The sequence below is a fragment of the Nicotiana tomentosiformis genome, chromosome 4 (assembly GCF_000390325.3).
Source record: "Nicotiana tomentosiformis chromosome 4, ASM39032v3, whole genome shotgun sequence".
NCBI lineage: Eukaryota > Viridiplantae > Streptophyta > Magnoliopsida > Solanales > Solanaceae > Nicotiana > Nicotiana tomentosiformis.
Window position 1 is genome coordinate 126,084,425 of NC_090815.1, and position 18,809 is coordinate 126,103,233.

The 18,809-nt window shown below is 34.3% G+C and overlaps 1 protein-coding gene and 1 long non-coding RNA gene across 5 annotated transcripts; one reads left to right on the plus strand and one right to left on the minus strand.

Annotated features, from left to right (window-relative positions):
• Nucleotides 1-1,926: 1,926 nt before the first annotated feature.
• LOC104105176 (uncharacterized) lies at nucleotides 1,927-7,524 on the plus strand. 3 transcript variants are annotated; one of them, XR_011415631.1, is made up of 6 exons: nucleotides 1,927-2,026; nucleotides 3,412-3,513; nucleotides 4,439-4,682; nucleotides 5,248-5,304; nucleotides 7,018-7,100; nucleotides 7,205-7,524. It is a non-coding gene; the product is annotated as an uncharacterized lncRNA (long non-coding RNA). The 3 variants fall into 3 exon arrangements; XR_001971001.3 differs by having other exon boundaries at nucleotides 1,955-2,085; XR_011415630.1 differs by lacking the exon at nucleotides 1,927-2,026 and adding an exon at nucleotides 2,074-2,200.
• Nucleotides 2,722-7,950, minus strand: LOC104105164 (uncharacterized). Of its 2 annotated transcripts, none has more exons than XM_009613426.4 (6): nucleotides 7,659-7,950; nucleotides 6,773-6,816; nucleotides 4,403-6,688; nucleotides 4,167-4,263; nucleotides 3,586-3,663; nucleotides 2,722-3,498 (listed from the first exon to the last, which is right to left on the minus strand). In XM_009613426.4, the coding sequence occupies exons 1-6, from the start codon at nucleotides 7,765-7,767 to the stop codon at nucleotides 2,873-2,875; spliced, it is 3,240 nt and encodes a 1,079-aa protein (XP_009611721.1). In that variant the 5' UTR covers nucleotides 7,768-7,950; the 3' UTR covers nucleotides 2,722-2,872. The 2 variants fall into 2 exon arrangements, with proteins under 2 accessions (XP_009611721.1, XP_009611715.1); XM_009613420.4 differs by having other exon boundaries at nucleotides 6,773-6,834.
• Between the last annotated feature and the right edge of the window lie 10,859 nt (nucleotides 7,951-18,809).

Consider the following 18,809-nt stretch of genomic DNA (forward strand, 5'->3'; position numbering starts at 1 on the left):
AAATAACATAGAGCACAGTAAAAATCAACTAATAGGCATTTTTATACACGAGTTTTAACAAAAACTAAGTCGGAATACCTTAATTTTAATTTTTTGGAAACTTGAAGATTTGGTGATTTGGAGCCGAAATGAGCAACCCACTATGAGATAACGTCTTAGCTAGGATATAAGACCGAGAATCTACACTTTTTGTGGGACCGGTGGGTTCCAAGCGAGTTTTTTTGCTTTTTTTTGTGTGTGGGGGAGGGGAGGGGAGGGGGCGAGACAAATAGTCACCGTTGTTGGGAGTTTTTTAATTGGGGGGGGGGGGGGGGTTCTGTTTTGTTGGGGAAGGAGATGGCCCGCTTATTTATGTAGGTATAATGCGCATATATACCGCGCTATAATATAGCGCGGTATATATGCACGCTATACCTTCCCGCCAATTTGGGTTGAAATATAGCGCAGTATTTCACCGCGCTATACCTTAACAGACAAACGACCGTTAAGGTATAGCGCGATAAAATACCGCTATATATATATATATATATATATATATATATATATTTTTTTTGGTGCCCAAATTATTTTTTCACACATTTTGATTCTTTGAGTCCAAATAAATCACATTTTGGTTCCAGACTCCTACAAGTTGTAGTAATAGAAGATATTAAATTTTTTCTTTATTTATAGTCTCAATATAATCAACCGCTTTCGCGAATACTTTAGAAACTCTATAAGTTTCTTTGAGACTTACTACGAGACAATACCTTATTGATAATCAGTTGTATTCTTCCCAAATAGTAATAATTGGCTCTTCTAGAGCTCTCAATTAATTTTGTACTACCACATATTCATCAACATACATATGGTGAATATCTCTTTCAAAGAGAAAGTTATATCATTATGGTCATGGTCAAAATTATATGTAAGATCTGTCTCTTGCATTACTGTTGTCTTTTAATAATCACATTGCCAAAATATTTTGGCGTACAATAGGTATGTGACCAATGCTCATTCATGCCATAATAATGACATTATTTTTTTATTTCCTCTCAAACCTCCTTCTAGAGGTGAGTGTGGTATATTCACTACCACTAGCAACGTTTATATTCTTCCAATAATGAATATGTATTCATAAATCACATGTTGTCACATTCAGATCATGAATGGACCAAAACCATCTATATGTGCTTTATAAAATCCCATGTCAAATTGATGACATATTACTTTCATAGAGTGAAGGATTATTTTGAGAATCCTTATTATTCTCATTACCACAATGATGACGATTATAATTTCGTCTATTACCATGTCCACATCCCTTGATACATTTACGGTAGTAATTTTATTTTCTTTCACACTTATTACATATTGATACCACATTATCTTAAGGGAATGAGAATGGAGCAAATTCAATGGGATGTGTTTCCACTTCTTTGACTACAATCACACATGAATTTAATCATGGCAAGACATAAAAATTTTACCACTTCGGATGGTTATAATTTCTTACAACTCTATTAGAGTTATAATCAAAGTTTATTGTCTTTGCTTGTATTTAAATTAAATTATAGAATTTGAAGAATTTAAAAGAGAAAAATAAGGTAAAATACTTACTTTAAATCGAGAATTTAATCACGAAGTCAGGTCATTGAACAATTGATAATCATGATGCTCAATATTATGTACAAGTTAAGTAACATGCACATATCCCAAAGCATGGTGACCAAAGCATATGCCTCTACTCAATTGGTTAGAGTCTCGTGCTGCATAGAAAAGTAGAGAGAGGGAATTCTTATTGATTTGAGATGAATTACAATGAAATAGAACACATCTATTTATAGAAAAAAAATAATTTAGTCACCAAGTAACAAACCCTAAAATCTCTCTAAAATACCTTAAATACAATTTTATTTATAACAATATTTTTCATAAACCGCATGACTCATATCAGGAGAAGAAACTCTATATCCTTGATTACATCTTCTCATATTAGCAAATCTTCTTCATATTTGTGCGCCTCGGTTGGAAAGTCGGCACATTGGTTTGCTTTCCTCCATACTACTTTAAGTGTAGTTTGTACCTTACCTTATGATTTTCGCGGTGAATCCCACATCGATATTTATGTTCTTCTTTAAATAGTTTTGGACAATCCTCGCTTCATGAACTGACTTTCGGAATTGAGTTAGATCCAAGATTTATTTTTTTATAATGCTAAGTTAAGTCACCCCAATTCATTATTTATCCAATTTTGGGCCCCTATGTTATGTAATTTATCTTATATTATCAACATTCGAGATGTACAATTCATTATTTACTCTATGTTGAGACTTTATCTTATATTATCGGTACTCCAAATATATAGTCTTGGTCGTGCGTTAGTTGTTGAGTTAGGTCCAAAGTTCATTTCTTTGTCAGATTTTTCGGGACAAATATTTGTTATTGTAGCAAGGTAGATGCAGATAAATTGAAAATAAAGACAGCAAAATAGTAGAAGAAAGTTGTAAAGATCTTATTGGTAGTTGTTGATAAGCTTACTAATGTACAAATCCTAAGGCCTGTTACAAGGAGCATTGATAATAATGAGAGCTAATATCATATTGACTCTGGTTTCATTTTCTTTTTGCTCAAGATCTTCTGATATGTGTTGAGCAATATGAAAAAGATGCAAGTTTTACTTTTCTCTTTTCTTAACGTTTCTTAAATAAATAAGATGATTGAAAATGAATTAGCATAGACTTGAAATCCAAAAATGTGTTACTTATAAACTTTGCCTCTTGATTTACTACTTACAAGACTTGCTTCATCAACTTTCAACTCTACTTAGACTGCACAATAATTATAAGACCAACAATCTTTCTCAAAATGACTTTCTTACTCTATCAAACAATCATACTGAAATGGCTATTCGTAATAAATCCATCGTTATCTCGTCGATGAGTCCATTGAGCAAATGCTTCTCCACATCCTTTATAACATCATCTTTTTCAAAAAAAGCAAACATTATTTGTTCACTCCAGCCAAAGTCCCACATGGAGTTCACATCTGGATTTCTGTTGTGCATATCTTTTCCGATCATGTTATGCAGGTAATCTGCTGCATCACATTCATCGCTCATATTCCCATCGCCGCCATAGAACTTTAATGTGACAAAATCTTTGCAGAGTTGCTTGATAAGATCATCCAAAGACCTTGTCTTTATATATCCAATGGATATTGTAGCATAAGGATGTAATGCTAGCTCCTGTCTTCTCGCTTTCCTTTTCATTATCTCATAACCACAGTCTAGCATAAGTTTAACATCTTCCCCTTGGTTATTTTGATCACTGGCATGGAGAATGCTGATTGGTATATTGAGCTTGAAAAGTGCCTCGGCTGTGTTTAGAAATAGTTGATTTTTAATTACTGACTCCTTGAAGAGCTTTTCAGGTTCTGTTAAAGGTTCTTGTGCCACTAATGGGAGAGTTGTTTCTTGATCATTTCTAACAATATTGGAGATTCTTGTGCCTCCTTTTTCTGCAATATCAGAGGGTGAGGAACTTCATCTATAATGTTTATCTTATTTACATATAAATGAATGGAATAAGATTTTCATATCAGTACCTGTAAATTTGGCTGAAAAACTTATATTTTGTTCATCATCGAAAAGCTTACTGTTCTGTGAGACCTCTTGATGAATCCCTGCAATGTCAACTATGAGAACCAGCTTGCAGTATATCAGCTATATATCATCTAATAAGAGCAGCCCGGTGCACTAAGCTCCCGCTATGCGCGGGGTCCGGGGAAGTGCCGGACTACAAGGGTCTATTGTACTTAGCCTTACCCTGCATTTTGCAAGAGGTTGTTTCCACGGCTTGTCTATTGTGCTTTTCATCTTATGTACTATCTTATTTTGCAAGACCACAAAACTTGAAGAAGGTTGAAGAGTAAGAATAATTTGGCGTAGAAACATCCAGTTTGATGCTGGTGATATTTGGTTATAGTTAGTTGGAGTTTGAAAAGCACTAATCATTGGGGTGAATGGATAATAGGACTGCTATCTCTAATTGTAAGGTGATAATACTGGTTTAAGCCTTAAGGCAACCGAAGTGTTAAAACTACATGGCTTACATGTCTAAGTATATCTGACTACTTTTCTTCTGAAATCAAACTAATTGAAATAAATACTCATGGTCTAAACATACCATTAAGTTGGTCGATAGCTTCTGATATCTTTGGCATATCTTCTCCATGTTTCTGGTCCATGAATATTTCAAGTACTTCCAGTGTTTTATCTTGATGCTGCAGGAATACAAAAAAACATGTTATGAAGATATTGCACACGTACGACTAGTTTTCTAGACATAAAATTACTCTGAATCATTAAAAACTTGTCAAGATCACAAACTAGATCGAACTTTCTTCTCACAGATGAACTTACATTTTCATTTGAAATCACACTTTCTGAACCTATCAGGTTGTCGCATTCCTTTTCCATAATTGCTTCGCAGGAGGTACTGTTTTCTATTTCACTATGTAGTTCTGTTTGCAAATTGAGTATCTCCATGCTCACATCTAGCTCATCGGATCTTCTGTTGTCCACATTTGCTTCTATTGCCAAGCTTTCAGTCAACTGTTCTTCTCCACTGTAGCAGCTTCTCTCATCCTTCTGCAGTTCCATGTTTTGCAAAGTTGGAGAGGTCTCAGTTCTATGAATTTCGGTATGACGTCCCTTCCTGTCTGTAGCTGGCAGATTGATGATTGGCTTCTCTTGCTTAGATGACTGATTGATACTGTTTAGCTTCTCTTCTCTAGATGATACTTCCTTTGACAATGCATTTTGATCGGCATTTTTCTTCTCGCTGCTTTGCGTGATCACTATAGAGGTAGAAGAGTTCCGATTCTTGGCAAGAGCAACATGCTTTATACCATTAGAAAAATCTTTTGAAGGTGTTTCATTTTTGGACTTTGTAGATTTTTTTGTACCAAGTGTGGCTTGGTTCAGACAAGACTGCTTCTTCTTTAAACTTGCTGAACGATTCCTTGGTTTTGGTAAAGTTATGGTTTCCACTTGATTTGCTTTGTGTTTTCTTGCTTGCACAGTTTTGTTTGAGAGCGATTTCTCCTTCTTACCTGCTTGATGCTTCTCATCTTGTCCTTCAGCTTTTTTAAGCTTCTGCAATTGATGCACTTCATCCTTATCTAACTCCTTTTTTTCATTGCTCAAAGGGAATATATCTGTCTCTTTCTTTGCTGTCTGAATTTTATCTTCTTTGCACTCAGTAGGCTTTTGTAACACAATATGGATTGGAGGCACCCGCGATGCTTGTGGCATTTTTGGCTGTGAGTCACTCTTCAGGACAGGCTCCTTGATTTCAACTGTTTTTGTGATTTTCTCCTTTACACTAGTCGGATTTTGTTCTTTCTGTTTCTGCTGCAAGTTAACTTGATGTCCTGGTACTTGATTTACTTGGATATTTTTACTATGTTGCTTATCCATCATGTTGTTTGTCATTGGCAAGCCCGAGGGCAACAAACCTGTATCTTTGTTGACCGCTATACTCCGCTCCTCCTGTTTAACTCTACCAGAAGAAACCATGTCATTGCTCCTGCTAGGAGATGCACGGACATATTCAGCTTTAAGCGTGAATTTTGCATCCTGAACTGGTAGCATGTTACTTCTTTGTATCATGTTTTTGTCAACACTAAGAGATGACCCATTCTTAGTGTCCGGAGTGCCAATAGGATCTGCAGTTCTCTTCAAAACTGGCTGTTGCTTCTTTTTGGAATCCGACCCTTTCCTCGATGCCTTGTTATCTTTTTTTGCTGGGAGTTCATCCAGTCCCATTAGTTTCGCAATGACATTTGAAATTCTCCCTTTCTCTGATCCAGCTTTCGTTCCACTTGACTGGATCTTCTGGTCCAGATTTTTTAAGTCCGGGGCACAACTAGCGGACCTTTTATGGGCCACCAGTTTCTTAGGGCCGATAGGTTGCTTTTCGTGCAGTTTAGGAGTTTCATCGGGGTATGTTAAGGCCATAAGCCGCTGTTTGATGTCATTTTTTGTTGTCTCTTTGGTGATATATGAGTTTTTAGAGGGCTTATCGAATGAAAATCTTGGCCGCTCTACTTGCTTCTGATCGGCAATCTTGACAGTGCTGTTGTCATCTTCCTCATCCTCGTCGAGTAATGTAATCCGGCTTTTGCTTTGAGGCTTGATCATACGATCCGAAGCTTCCTGTAGGTTCACAAGCATCCTCAATGACTCTTCCAAATCCATTGCTCCTTTCAACAGTTCCGTCCCAACTTCAATTGAGTTCTTATCAAAATTAAGGCCATTGGAACAGGCTCTTAGAATGTGGTTTAGTTTTTGTATCCCTTTAGATACTTCATTGATATGAACATGTGAGACGGAAGGGAACTGACTATTCGGATATTGATACTTATCGATGCTGGTTCTCCTTTCCATCTTACTTATGTCCATTGATCTTTGACCAAATTGATGGAGAAATGTTAGCACAGGATTTCTACTTGAAGACTCCATCTTAGTAAACTTTCCTCCATTTTCAATAGCAAATGCGAGCGCCATTGAAAGATCTCCCACTTTCTCAGAGTTCTGTACTCTTCCAGTAGCATAGGGAACAATCTGTCCTGAAGATTCTTCAATCCGAAATGATCGGTTGCTGGTGCTAGACCTACTACCTAAGTTCCCTACTTTTGAATTAACCTGCAAATTGTAACATGTAAGCTGAATGGAACATATTGTTACAAGAAATTCTCAAGGTGTCCTGATATTGTCAAGTGAACTTACGGATTCTAGAGTTTTTGTTTGTCGAGATCCTTTGTAAATTTGTCCTGGATTAGCACGAGCATCTGTCAGTTCAGACATATCGCTAGTTTAGTTTGACACTATCATCTGTAACATATGCTTTTGCAAACTTTAAAGTTGAGGAATGATATGGCTAAATGTGGAACTTCTAAATAAGCTTCATTTTGTTGCTTAGTAGTAGGAAAGAGTTTTTCTGCCTCTAACATCTTACTATGTGAAACCTGCAGAAAAATTTGTTCCACCTATGTGGAAACAGTGGAATTCCTGATTGATTATGAACAATATTTTGGTGAATGTACATATACTCCAAGTATGTTTTCTCTAAACTTTTATATAAGTTATGTGCTTCTCTTTTATTTACTCTTGCATCTCATGCTTCTAGTCCTTGAAGTAATAATAAGTTCGTATCAACAGGCAAAGAGAGAGAAGGTACATATTCTAATTGATATGGTGCAAATCATGAAAGGGCGTCAACAAATCATTCTTGGACACGAGAAAAGGAAAGAAAACCAGAAGTTCAATGACGTATGAATAGTCATCTGATAGGTTAACAACTCTTAGTTGTATATTGCAAAAGCCTTTATCTGTGATTCTTCTGATCTGAAAATTTGTCTTTGAACAATGCAAACTTGCATCTCTCATCAGCACGAGCCGAAGTGCTCAAACTACGTACTAATTCCCTGTCACAGTGTAATTATCGTCGAGTTCAACACATTTCAGTCTAAAATATCAAAGTTATCACTGCATTACTAACTACAGGAAGAAGTGATCTACTATCTTGATTCTATTTATCCTCGTGCATAATTCAATCATGACATCTTAAGATGTAAAATGTAGAAAATCATTTATTGGCATTCCATTAATTTACCTCTACTCGTGGAGTATGAATAGCTTGAATTTTGAGCAGCAGCCACCCTTTCTTTACGAAGCCTAAGATCATGCAGTAGCTTCTGAGCGAAATCCGACTTAGCTGACATTTTGTTGTCTTACTTCACTCTGAATGTGGAACAGTTTTGGACTAAACCTCCATAAGGAAACTGCAAAATCAATAAAAGCAAATAAATGTAAAAAGAAGAATATTCTTAGATTGTGTTGCAGGTCAATTTCCTAGTAGATTGGTAAGGTATAGGAATGTAATGTGAAGTTGTTATGTCACTTTGGTGAGAAGGATTTTTCAGTGTTGGGTAGGGTGGATAGTTGGGAAAAAAGCTATAATATTTGAGGTTGAAAAAAAATAATTGTTAATCACACACCACTTGAGAAGATTGACGTGAAAGTTAGCTCTCTCACTCACTGTTTTTCTCTATCAAAAACATTGTGGTTGCTTGGCTTTCATTCTAATCCAAGCAATGTATTGTATGGGCACCAAATAGCTTCACACAAAAGATTTCTTTATGAACAATCTCCTTTCTGGAGAGGGCAACTCAGTGTACTAAGCTCCCGTCATGCGCGGGGCCCAGAGAAGGGTCAGGCCACAACGGTCTATTGTACGCAGTTTTATCCTGTATTTCTACAAAATGTTGTTTCCACGGCTCGAATCCGTGACCTCCTGATCACATTTACCTTTCTGGAATTTTTTTTTAAAAAAATTAAAAATTTACTCACGGTCAATTTTTACACCAAAATCCAAATCGACTAATAGATGGACGTGTGCCTTTCACGTATATTTTTATCACTAACCATAGTTAATTAGTATGTATTCTCACTTCCATCTTTGATAAACTACTATAATCTGGTATAAACACCGGGTGTGAATAAGTTTTGTTCTTTTTTTCGTTCTATTATCAACTTTCGTTAGCTTAAAGGTGGTCTCTAGTCAGAGGCGCATACAAGATTTAAACTTTATGGGTTCAACTTTTAAAGCTTTTAGTTTTGAACTTATTAGTATTATTTTAAATTTGAGTTTGTATATACTATATGTTGCCATTTTAATGAATTTTTACACAAAATTATGGTCCCGTACCGAAAGTACTGGGTTCAGATGAACCCGATACCAAGGGCTAGATCTGCCCGTCTCTAGTATGGGCATAACATGGTTTTGGCAAGTTACAATAGCTAGAAGAATGATCTAGCTCTTTTTTTGCTTTTCAACAGCTGAAATGTTGGAGGATTTGCAGCTTTCAATTAGGGTATGGGTTGGCAACCTTTTACTAAAGCTACTGTGAGTTATGCTGGAATGGGAGATGATCTAAATACAAATATTCAAGTGAGAGATGATAAAATTCCATTTAACAGGTAATGTGTGTTCCTTTTTTAGAAGGTTTATGAACCTAAATAGTTTTTTTCTCCCTCTCTATAGCTTGTTTTGATGGTTGTTACATGTTGTATTGTATCGTATTGTTACTTTAGATATAGTGTTTGTTTTGATTGTTACTTTAATTTTATTGTATCGTATCATTAAATCGGAGGTTACGTAACGACGAAAAGTGCCACTTTATTGAACGACCGATTTGATGTGGTCGCATCACTCCCTTATTTTTTTCTCTAATCTTGCCCTTCCATATTATTAAATAATCATATTTTATTCTTTACCCAACCTTTTTATATAATAATTCTACCTCAGACCTTATTATTTTTTTATAATATTGTAAGTTTATTCTTCATATTGTTGGTGCATGCATGACATCATGAAACGAGGGAAAACAATACAGTCTATCCAAATAATATATCCATATATACGATACAGTACAATATTATACGATACATAACAACTATACAAACAATTTGTAATAACTACCTCTATCACTGATTTTCGTCGCACAACCATTACCTTCACTGACATCGATTTATATCATAACATTTTAATAATAATAAGTTTGAACTGTTTTACCGAGAAGGTCTATGGTTCGAGTCCGTACTCAATAGCACAATCACCATTGCCAACTTCCTCCGTACCGCCACAGCCACAACCTGACACCACCTAATAATTGTCATCATAGGAAGCTGCTACCACTAGCTTTTAAAGTATACACTACTAGAAATTCGCTAAAAATCGACCAAAAATTTCCGACCAACATTGGTCAGTCAAAAAAAGCGACCAAAAATCGTCCAGCTTGGACGGAAATTGGAAAAAAAATATTTTATATTTTTTTAAAAATAAATACCGACCAACTTTGGTTAGTAAATTGGTCAACAAATTGACACAGCTGGCTAGACTTGCTTAGTCAATTTTTTAAATTTTAATAATTATTTTATTATTTAAAATATTTTATAAAATTTAAGAATTTATATTTAAAATTACCGACCAACGTTGGTCGGTTAATGCAGGGGAAGCATTTACCGACCAACTTTGGTCGGTAATTTTTATTTTCTGCAAAATAACCGACCAAAGTTGGTCGGTTATTACATCAACATTGGTCAAACTTTTGAATTATTTTTATATTTACTATCTAAATAATATAAATGTAATCCGTTAACACTTTTGTAATACAAATAATGAATACACTAACATATACTATATATAACATGCTATATATGTAGTTAAAGTAGTACAACGAAGCGTGTGTTATATATACACACACACACACACACAAAAAAAAAAAATACTATAATAAGCTCTATATATAGTTAAAGTATTACAATGAAATGTGTGTGTGTGTGTGTGTGTGTGTGTGTATATAGAGGTATAGCCGTAGTAGTACAACGAAACGTGTTATATATATATATAGGTATAGCCGTATATATATAAGAACACGAAGCGCTAGGACCACAGGGTCAGGTTCTTTTAGGGATAGACTTGTGAAGATCCTAATTAGTATATATAATTTATCATCAAATATATCTATTTGTAAATTAATTCATCTACTTATAATTTACTTAGATGCATCGATGAATATTAAAAACAAAACGTTTGACCTATACCGACTAACAGTAAAAACAAAACGCCTCGACCTATATCGATTAATCTATGTCATGCATTATTAGTGATGAATGAATGAAAAATAGAAGAATTAATACTAAACATCTTTAACATATATATATATATATATATATATATATATATATATATATATATATATATATATATATGGATCACAAATTAAATAAACGAAAGAAGTTATTAGTATTAAGTAAACGAGTTAAATTAATAGGTCAAACATAGTCAAAATTTAACAAGCTATATATATACACACTAACATATACTATAACAAGCTATATATATAGTTAAAGTATTACAGTGAAGTGTGTTTGTGTGTGTGTGTGTGTATAGATAGGTATAGCCGTATATATATAAGAACACGAAACGCTAGGACCATAGGGTCAGGTTATTTTAGGGATAGACTTGTGAAGATCCTAATTAGTATATATACTTTATCATCAAATATATCTATTTATAAATTGATTAATCGACTTATAACTTAGATGCATCGATGAATATTAATCGATGATTCATCAAAATGTCTCGACCTATATATCGATTAATCTATGTCATGCATTATTAGTGATGAACGAATAAAAAAAGAAGTTATTAACATCAATTACAATATAGTGTATGTGTGTGTGTGTGAGAGAAATTACTCATATACATAATTATAACTTAGAAAATTTACTTAGATAGATGCTATTATAATTTCTTAAAAGTAAATAGTTAATACAATTATTTATAAAGATTATGCTTATTGTTTATAATTATTTATAATAATTGTATAGTTAAATAAAATAAATACTTATAGTTTATAATATTTTTTTTATAGTTTATAATATTTTAAAAAAAGCACAAAAAAAGAATTTAGTTTTTTTATAAAAAAAACCGACCAAAATTGGTCGATTTTTGGTCAAACGGTGAACACTTAATGTACCGACCAAAATTACCAGCCAACTTTGGTCAGTAATTCTGAAATCAGAATTGAAATAACGGGGGAACCCCCATTTCTCTTACCTTTCTTCCCCAAATTTTTCCTAACTCCTCACTCAATACCTTCCCCTCTCCTTCTTTATTTTCCTCACACAAATCCCATTCCCCACCCCGTGTCGCCATCGCCCAGCTACCGTCGTCGCCGTGCCGTCGTCGCCGCGCTGTCGCCGCTGCCACTGCCGCCCCTCTCCTTCTCCACCTCCTAAAAATTCTAGGTTTGAATTACAACCCATTTTTTTTTTATTTCTAGGTTTTGTTAATTAGTTATGAATTAGTTTCAATTGATTAGTGTTTCGATTATTTGAACATTATATTTTATTCAGGACTAGGGTTTAGGTCTTGTTTTAATTAGTTTTGTTAATTAGTTTTATTAACTAATTAGTTTTGTTAATTAGTCAATTAGTTATGAATTAGTTTTAATTGATGAGTGTTTCAATTTTGAGTTTGTATTGTCTTGATTAGCTTAGTTAGAATTGAATTATTAACTTTGTATTGTCTTGAATAGTTTAGTTAGAATCTAGGGTTTATGATTTGTTCTTGTGAATCAAACTTTTAGGGTATGTGTTGAATTTCTTTAGTTTAGTTAGTTTATATTTAAACTCGTAGGATATGAATTGAAATTTTAGTTTTTAGGATTTGTTATTGTGAATTAAACTTTTAGGATATGAATTGAACTTTTAGGATATGAATTAGACCTTTTGGATATGAATTGAACTTTTAGTTTATGTTTAAACTCATAGGATATAAATTGAACTTTTAGTTTTTAGGATTTGTTCTTGTGAATTGAACTTTTAAGATATGAATTGAACTTTTAGGATATGAATTGGACATTTTGGATATGAATTGAACTTTTAGGATATAAATTGAACTTTTAGTTTATGCTTAAACTCATAGGATATGAATTGAAATTTTAGTTTTTAGGATTTGTTCTTGTGAATTGAATTTTTAGGATATGAATTGAACTTTTAGGATATGAATTGGACCTTTTGGATATGAAATGAGCTTTTAGGATATAAATTGAACTTTTAGTTTATGTTTAAACTCGTAGGATATAAATTAAACTTTTAGTTTTTAGGATTTGTTCTTGTGAATTGAACTTTTAGGATATGAATTGAACTTTTAGGATATGAATTGGACCTTTTGGATATGAATTGATCTTTTAGGATATAAATTGAACTTTTAGGTTTTAGGATTTGTTCTTGTGAATTGAACTTTTAGGATATGAATTGAACTTTTAGGATATGAATTAGACCTTTTGGATATGAATTGAACTTTTAGGATATAAATTGAACTTTTAGTTTATGTTTAAACTCGTAGGATATAAATTGAACTCTTAGTTTTTAGGATTTGTTCTTGTGAATTGAACTTTTAGGATATGAATTGGACCTTTTAGATATGAATTGAACTTTTAGGATATAAATTAGTATAATTAGAAAAAAAATACAACAACAACAATAACCCAGTATAATCCCACTAGTGGGGTCTGAGGAGGGTAGTGTGTACGCAGACTTTACCCCTACCCTGGGGTAGAGAGGCTGTTTCCAATAGACCATCGGCATCCTTCCCTCCAAGAACTCCCCACCTTACTCTTCGGGTGACTCGAACTCACAACCTCTTGGTTGGAAGTGGAGGGTGCTTACCATCCGATCAACCCACCTTGTCAGGAAAAAATAATTATCTTGAATTAACTAAAAATGATATAATTAATTTATAATTGTAGAATAAATTAATTTGTTCTTGTTTTATTTGTATAGATGGAACATCGTACTTAGCTGTACACTAGGAATTATCCTAATCGGCGGAGCTTGCGGGAGGATTTTGTAGAACGGGTTGATGACTTTATTAGACATGCAATGTCACTTCCTGTCACGACCCCAAATTCCCTCTGTAGGAGGTCGTGATGTCACCTAGTCTCTAATACTAGGTAAGCCTATCAATGTGGAATAATAATAAATATCTGAAATAAATAAACTACAATTCAAACAATTTCAACTCCCAAAACTCGGTAGAAATAAGTCACAAGCTTCTAAGAATTTATTCTCGATGTCTCTATACATCAGAGTCTAAAGCAAATAAGGAAGACAACATAGTAAGATAGAAGGGGACTCCGGAGTCTGCGGACGCTGGCAGATATACCTCGAAGTCTCCTCGTACAGCTAGTTTACTGATACCTGGTCTGATAAGATGTACCTGAAACTGCACAAAAAGATGTGCAGAAGCATAGTATGAGTACACCACAACGATACCCAGTAAGTGCCAAGCCTAACCTCGGTAGAATAGTGACGAGGTCAGGTCAGGCCCTATTGGAAAATAATAATTGGCATGGTAAAATGTTTAACAATATAATAAAATAAAATGATAATGAAAATGAATCAAATAGCATGTTACCATTTAATTACACAAAATAATGGCAAATAACATCTCGTGAAAACAAAATAAAATATCCTTTCAACTTCAAGAAAAATCACAACAAATAATCAAAGGCAACTGCGGCCATAAATCAATATCAACAAGGGCACTCCTGAGGTACCGCCTTGTAGTCCCAAATCATAAATAAATTCATAATATCTCATTTCCTTATTTCACCGCAGGAGCCTTCACAATTTATTTGAAAGAAAATATTTTTTTTTTCGAAATAGCATCCGGCGTTTTAGCCATCCTTATTACACCGCATGACTTCTAGTAGTTCCCCCTACTAGCCATGCGTATCAAGCCACCCTTATCTCACCGCATGCGTTTCAATACCCAAACCTTATACCATCGCATGCGTATCAATATCACAATATATCATAATTTGCACCTCAGGTGCTCAAATAATTTAACTTTTCAAAATTATTCAACAACAATATTTTTTCACAATAAAGAGCTCATGTCAAAATAATTCAACAATAATATTTTTCTACAATAAAGAGCTCACTGCTCCATCACAATGAGTACGAAAATCTTACAAAAATATTCAGGAGTAAATAATTCAGGAAAATAATATTTCAAAATCTTTAATACGTTGCTTCAATATCAAGTTTAAAAATGTCAAATACTTCATATTAATAACATTTAATTTAAAGAAAATCAACCTTCAAATAATGCACAGAATAAAAGAAACTAAGTTCCAACTAAACAGATAAAACAATTAGCAGGAAAATGTCAAGCAAATTTAAAATATAAACATTAAATCAATAATGAAGAATATAGCAAAATAAAATAATTTAATTAATGCTCAACAATGATCTTCACAATTTAAAACATAATCTTTCACATTTAGCCCGTGTACACACTCGTCACCTCGTGTACACGACTTTTCACACATTACAATTATCAATCCTAGGAAGAATTTCTCCTGCACAAGGTTAGACAAGTCACTTACCTCGACTTGCTCTAATTTAACCAAGTATTATGCTTTTTCCTCGATTTTACGACTCCGATCGACTCGTATCTAGTCATAATTAATTCGATACAGTCAAAAAAAATTATAGTAATCAATTTTATAAGAAAATATTATATTTTTCAATAAAATTCGAAATTAGCTCAAAATATGCCTGTGGGGCCCACATCTCGGAATCCGGCGAAACTTACAAAATCCGACAGCCCATTCAATTACGAGTCCACCCATACCAATTTTACCAAATTTCGGTAACAACTCGACCTCCAAATCTTAAATTTTTATTTTTGGAAGATTTTGCAAAAATCTTGATTTTTCTTCCATAAATTCACAGATTCATGATGTAAATGACTATGGAATCATGAAATATAATCAATATAGGATAAGGAACACTTACCCCAATATTTTTCCGTAAAAATCGCCCAAGAACCGTGCTCCAAAAATCCAAAACGAAATGAAGGAAATGACAATTTTTGGTCCTTAAGTTTCTGCCTATCCGTCACTAAAAGTCCATTTTCCGTCACTAAAAGTCCACCATAACTTGCTTGTACCAGTCTTGCTTCAATCGATCATAACTTTATGTACCAATGTCCAAATGATGAATGGTGTAACTTTCTGGAAACTAGAATCAAACGACTACAACTTTCATGTTTTAAAATTTTTCCGATTCCTTATGAATTGCGAGATATATGCTTCCAAAATCGGCTCCACGCATCAGAAATTTCTGGCGAAATTTCTGGCGAAACTGCTGTACCAGCCTTCATTCAATCTATCATAACTTTCTGTGCAAATGTCCAAATAATGAATGGTTTAACTTTCTGGAAACTAGAATCAAACGACTACAATTTTCATATTTTGAAAATTTCTGATTCCTTATAAATTGCGAGATATAAGCTTCCAAAATTGGCTCCACGCGAAATTTCTGCAACAAAAATTTCCAGCACTCTTTGTCCGAAATCCATTCTGTTTACCTTCTGAAATCCACCCGAGATTCTCGGGACCTTAACCAATTATTTCAACATATCCCAAAATACCATACGAACTTAGTCGAGGCTTCAAACCACATAAAACAACATCAAAACGATAAATCGCACCTCAAATCAAAATCTATGAACTTTGAACTTTCAAATTCTATATTTTGTGCCGAAACACATCAAATTAATTCGGAATAACTTCAAATTTTGCACACAAGTCATAAATGACATAACAGACCTATTCCAATTTCCAAAATCGGATTCCGATCTCGATATCAAAAAGTCAACCCCCAGTCAAACTTCCCAAAAATTTAACTTTTGGCATTTCAAGCCTAATTCCACTACGGACTTCCAAATAAAATTTCGATCACGCTCCTAAGTCCAAAATTACCATACGGAGCTGTTGGAATCATCAAAATTCTATTATGGGGTCGTTTGCACATAATTTGACATCCGGTCTCTATTTGAACTTAAATTTTTTATTTTTCATCAAAATTCCATATCTCGGGCTAGGGGCCTCGTAATTTGATTCCGGTCATATGCCTAAGTCCCAAATCACGATACGGACCTACCGGAACTATCAAAGTACTGATCCGAGTCCGTTTGCTCAAAATATTGACTAAAGTCAACTCAATTGAGTTTTAAAGCTCTAATTCACATTTTAATCCATTTTCACCTGAAAACTTTTCGAAAAATTTTACGGACTGCACACGCAAGTCGAGAAATGATAAATAGTACTTTTTGAGGTCTTAGAACACATAATTAATCATTAAATTTAAAGATGATATTTTGGGTCATCACATTCTCCACCTCTAAAACAAATGTTCGTCCTCGAACGGAGTTAGAAAAAGTACCTGAGCTGGTGAATAAGTGTGGATAACAGCTGCGCATATCATGCTCGGTCTCCCAAGTTGCCTCCTCGACCGGATGACCCCTCCACTGAACCTTCACGGAAGCAATATTCTTTGACCTCAACTTTCGAACATGCCTATCCAAAATAGCCACTGGTTCCTCAACATAAGATAGATCCTTGTCCAACTGAACTGAACTGAAGTCTAACACATAAGATGGATCGCCGTGGTATTTCTAGTAGTGATACTTCATTTAAGAATCAATATATATTACCAAGTAAATTTATATGTTGTCTAATATATTTGTGGATATACTATTTATTGATAATTATTCGAATTCTATCTGTTAGATTTTAAATAGAGATGAAGTATCAACATTTAAATGCTTAAAATCATTTATTCTAAAGTTATTTAGTATTTAGATCTAGATGCAATATATGAACAGGAGGCAAAAGCTTTTCCTATTTCTTTTGGAAAGCATCTGGACCCTAAAACAATGAGCTATATTCTTATTAGTCTTTTTTTTTTTGGTTTAAAAGACTACTTTATATTAAAAAACTAAACATGAATTACAGGGAGCATCTGCTCTTGGGCAGAACTACAAAAAATCCTATTAAATCTACTATCGGCACTAGTGTGCCTTTGTGCATGGCGATAAGTACTATAGCTAATATTTCTGACGGGCTCATTAACTAGAATTGTGTTGGAGCATGTGTTTGTGGTATTGTTTATACTAGCCATCCTAAGTGTCGTATGGCCCTGCTCGTCTTACATGAGTTGCTGCCAAATAAAGTGGAGGATTTGCCAAAAAAGTGATAGTGCTGCCCGTCAGTTCCATTCCAAAGTGTGCTAATTGATCCGCTGCCATATTTTGCTCCCTGTAAGTGTGCATTACTGGTGGATTACTCAGTCTCTGGATCAGAAATCTGCAATCAGTTAGCAATGGTGAGTACATTATGAGTGGGCTGCGAAGCATTTTTATTACCTCTTGTGCATCCATGTGGAATTTCAGTGGAGTTAGGTTGTGTGTGACTGCAATTTGCAATCCATGTAGCAATGGCAGCAGTTCGATATCGATAACATTGGTTATTGGGTGTTGTCTTGCATAGCCCATTACCCAGTCCCCTTTGTCATCTCTGAATACGCCCCCAAAGCCAGCGTAGTGTTTTGTTTTGTTGAATGCCCCATCCGTGTTTAACCTAAAATTTCCATATGGGGGAGGTTTCCATTGGACATACATAGGCACTTTAGTGTTCTTATGGACTGAGGTGGTTGCTAGGTAGTGGTATTCGTTAGCTAGTTTGTAAATTGTGTTAGGACATGGCTTCACCTTAACGCTTTCAAAGCAATTTTTGTTTAGAATAGTCTATAGATGCCATAAGGTAAAAAGAATTAATTGTTGTAAAGGAATGGCGTTTGTATGTGGTTGGCCTTAGGGAGAATGAGTTGTTTAAGCTACACATGATTTGGAACTCGTGCAGTGTTTATTGATGGTACAAGGTACCTTAATTTTAGAGCTTGCCAGCATTGGTTTGCATTTATATAATGTAATAAAATGTGATTTATTGGCTCCTCCCCTAATTGGCAAATTGTGCACACGTTAGAAGAAGTAATTCCTAACTTGTGTCAGTAAGATTTTGTAGGCAGTCGATTGTGGATAATCAACCATACGAAAATTTTAATTTTTGGCATTATATGGATTCGCCAAATCCATCCATGATTATTTTCTCCCTGGTGCGATTGTGTGAGCACTTTATAGCACACGTTGACAGTAAAATTACCCGTTGAATTTAGACCCCATACGATACGATCAAGAGTTATTGCGTATAAAGGTATGTACGTGCTTTTTATTCCGTCAGCTATATTTATTGGTAAATCAAATGATAGGTGAGTGGGTTGGCTATTATTAAGGTGTAGAACAGTAGAGATATTTAAATTATCTTCGTTACGATTTAAAGGC

What these genes read in the sequence shown, in the direction of transcription:
- LOC104105164 (XM_009613420.4), bottom strand. Translation starts at nt 7,767, where the DNA reads ATGTCAGCTAAGTCGGATTTCGCTCAGAAGCTACTGCATGATCTTAGG. An exon ending in GTGTGATTTCAAATGAAAAT is followed by an intron (nt 4,264 to 4,402) that starts GTAAGTTCATCT and finishes GTATTCCTGCAG; the next exon opens with CATCAAGATAAAACACTGGA. An exon ending in AGCTATCGACCAACTTAATG is followed by an intron (nt 3,664 to 4,166) that starts GTATGTTTAGAC and finishes TTGACATTGCAG; the next exon opens with GGATTCATCAAGAGGTCTCA.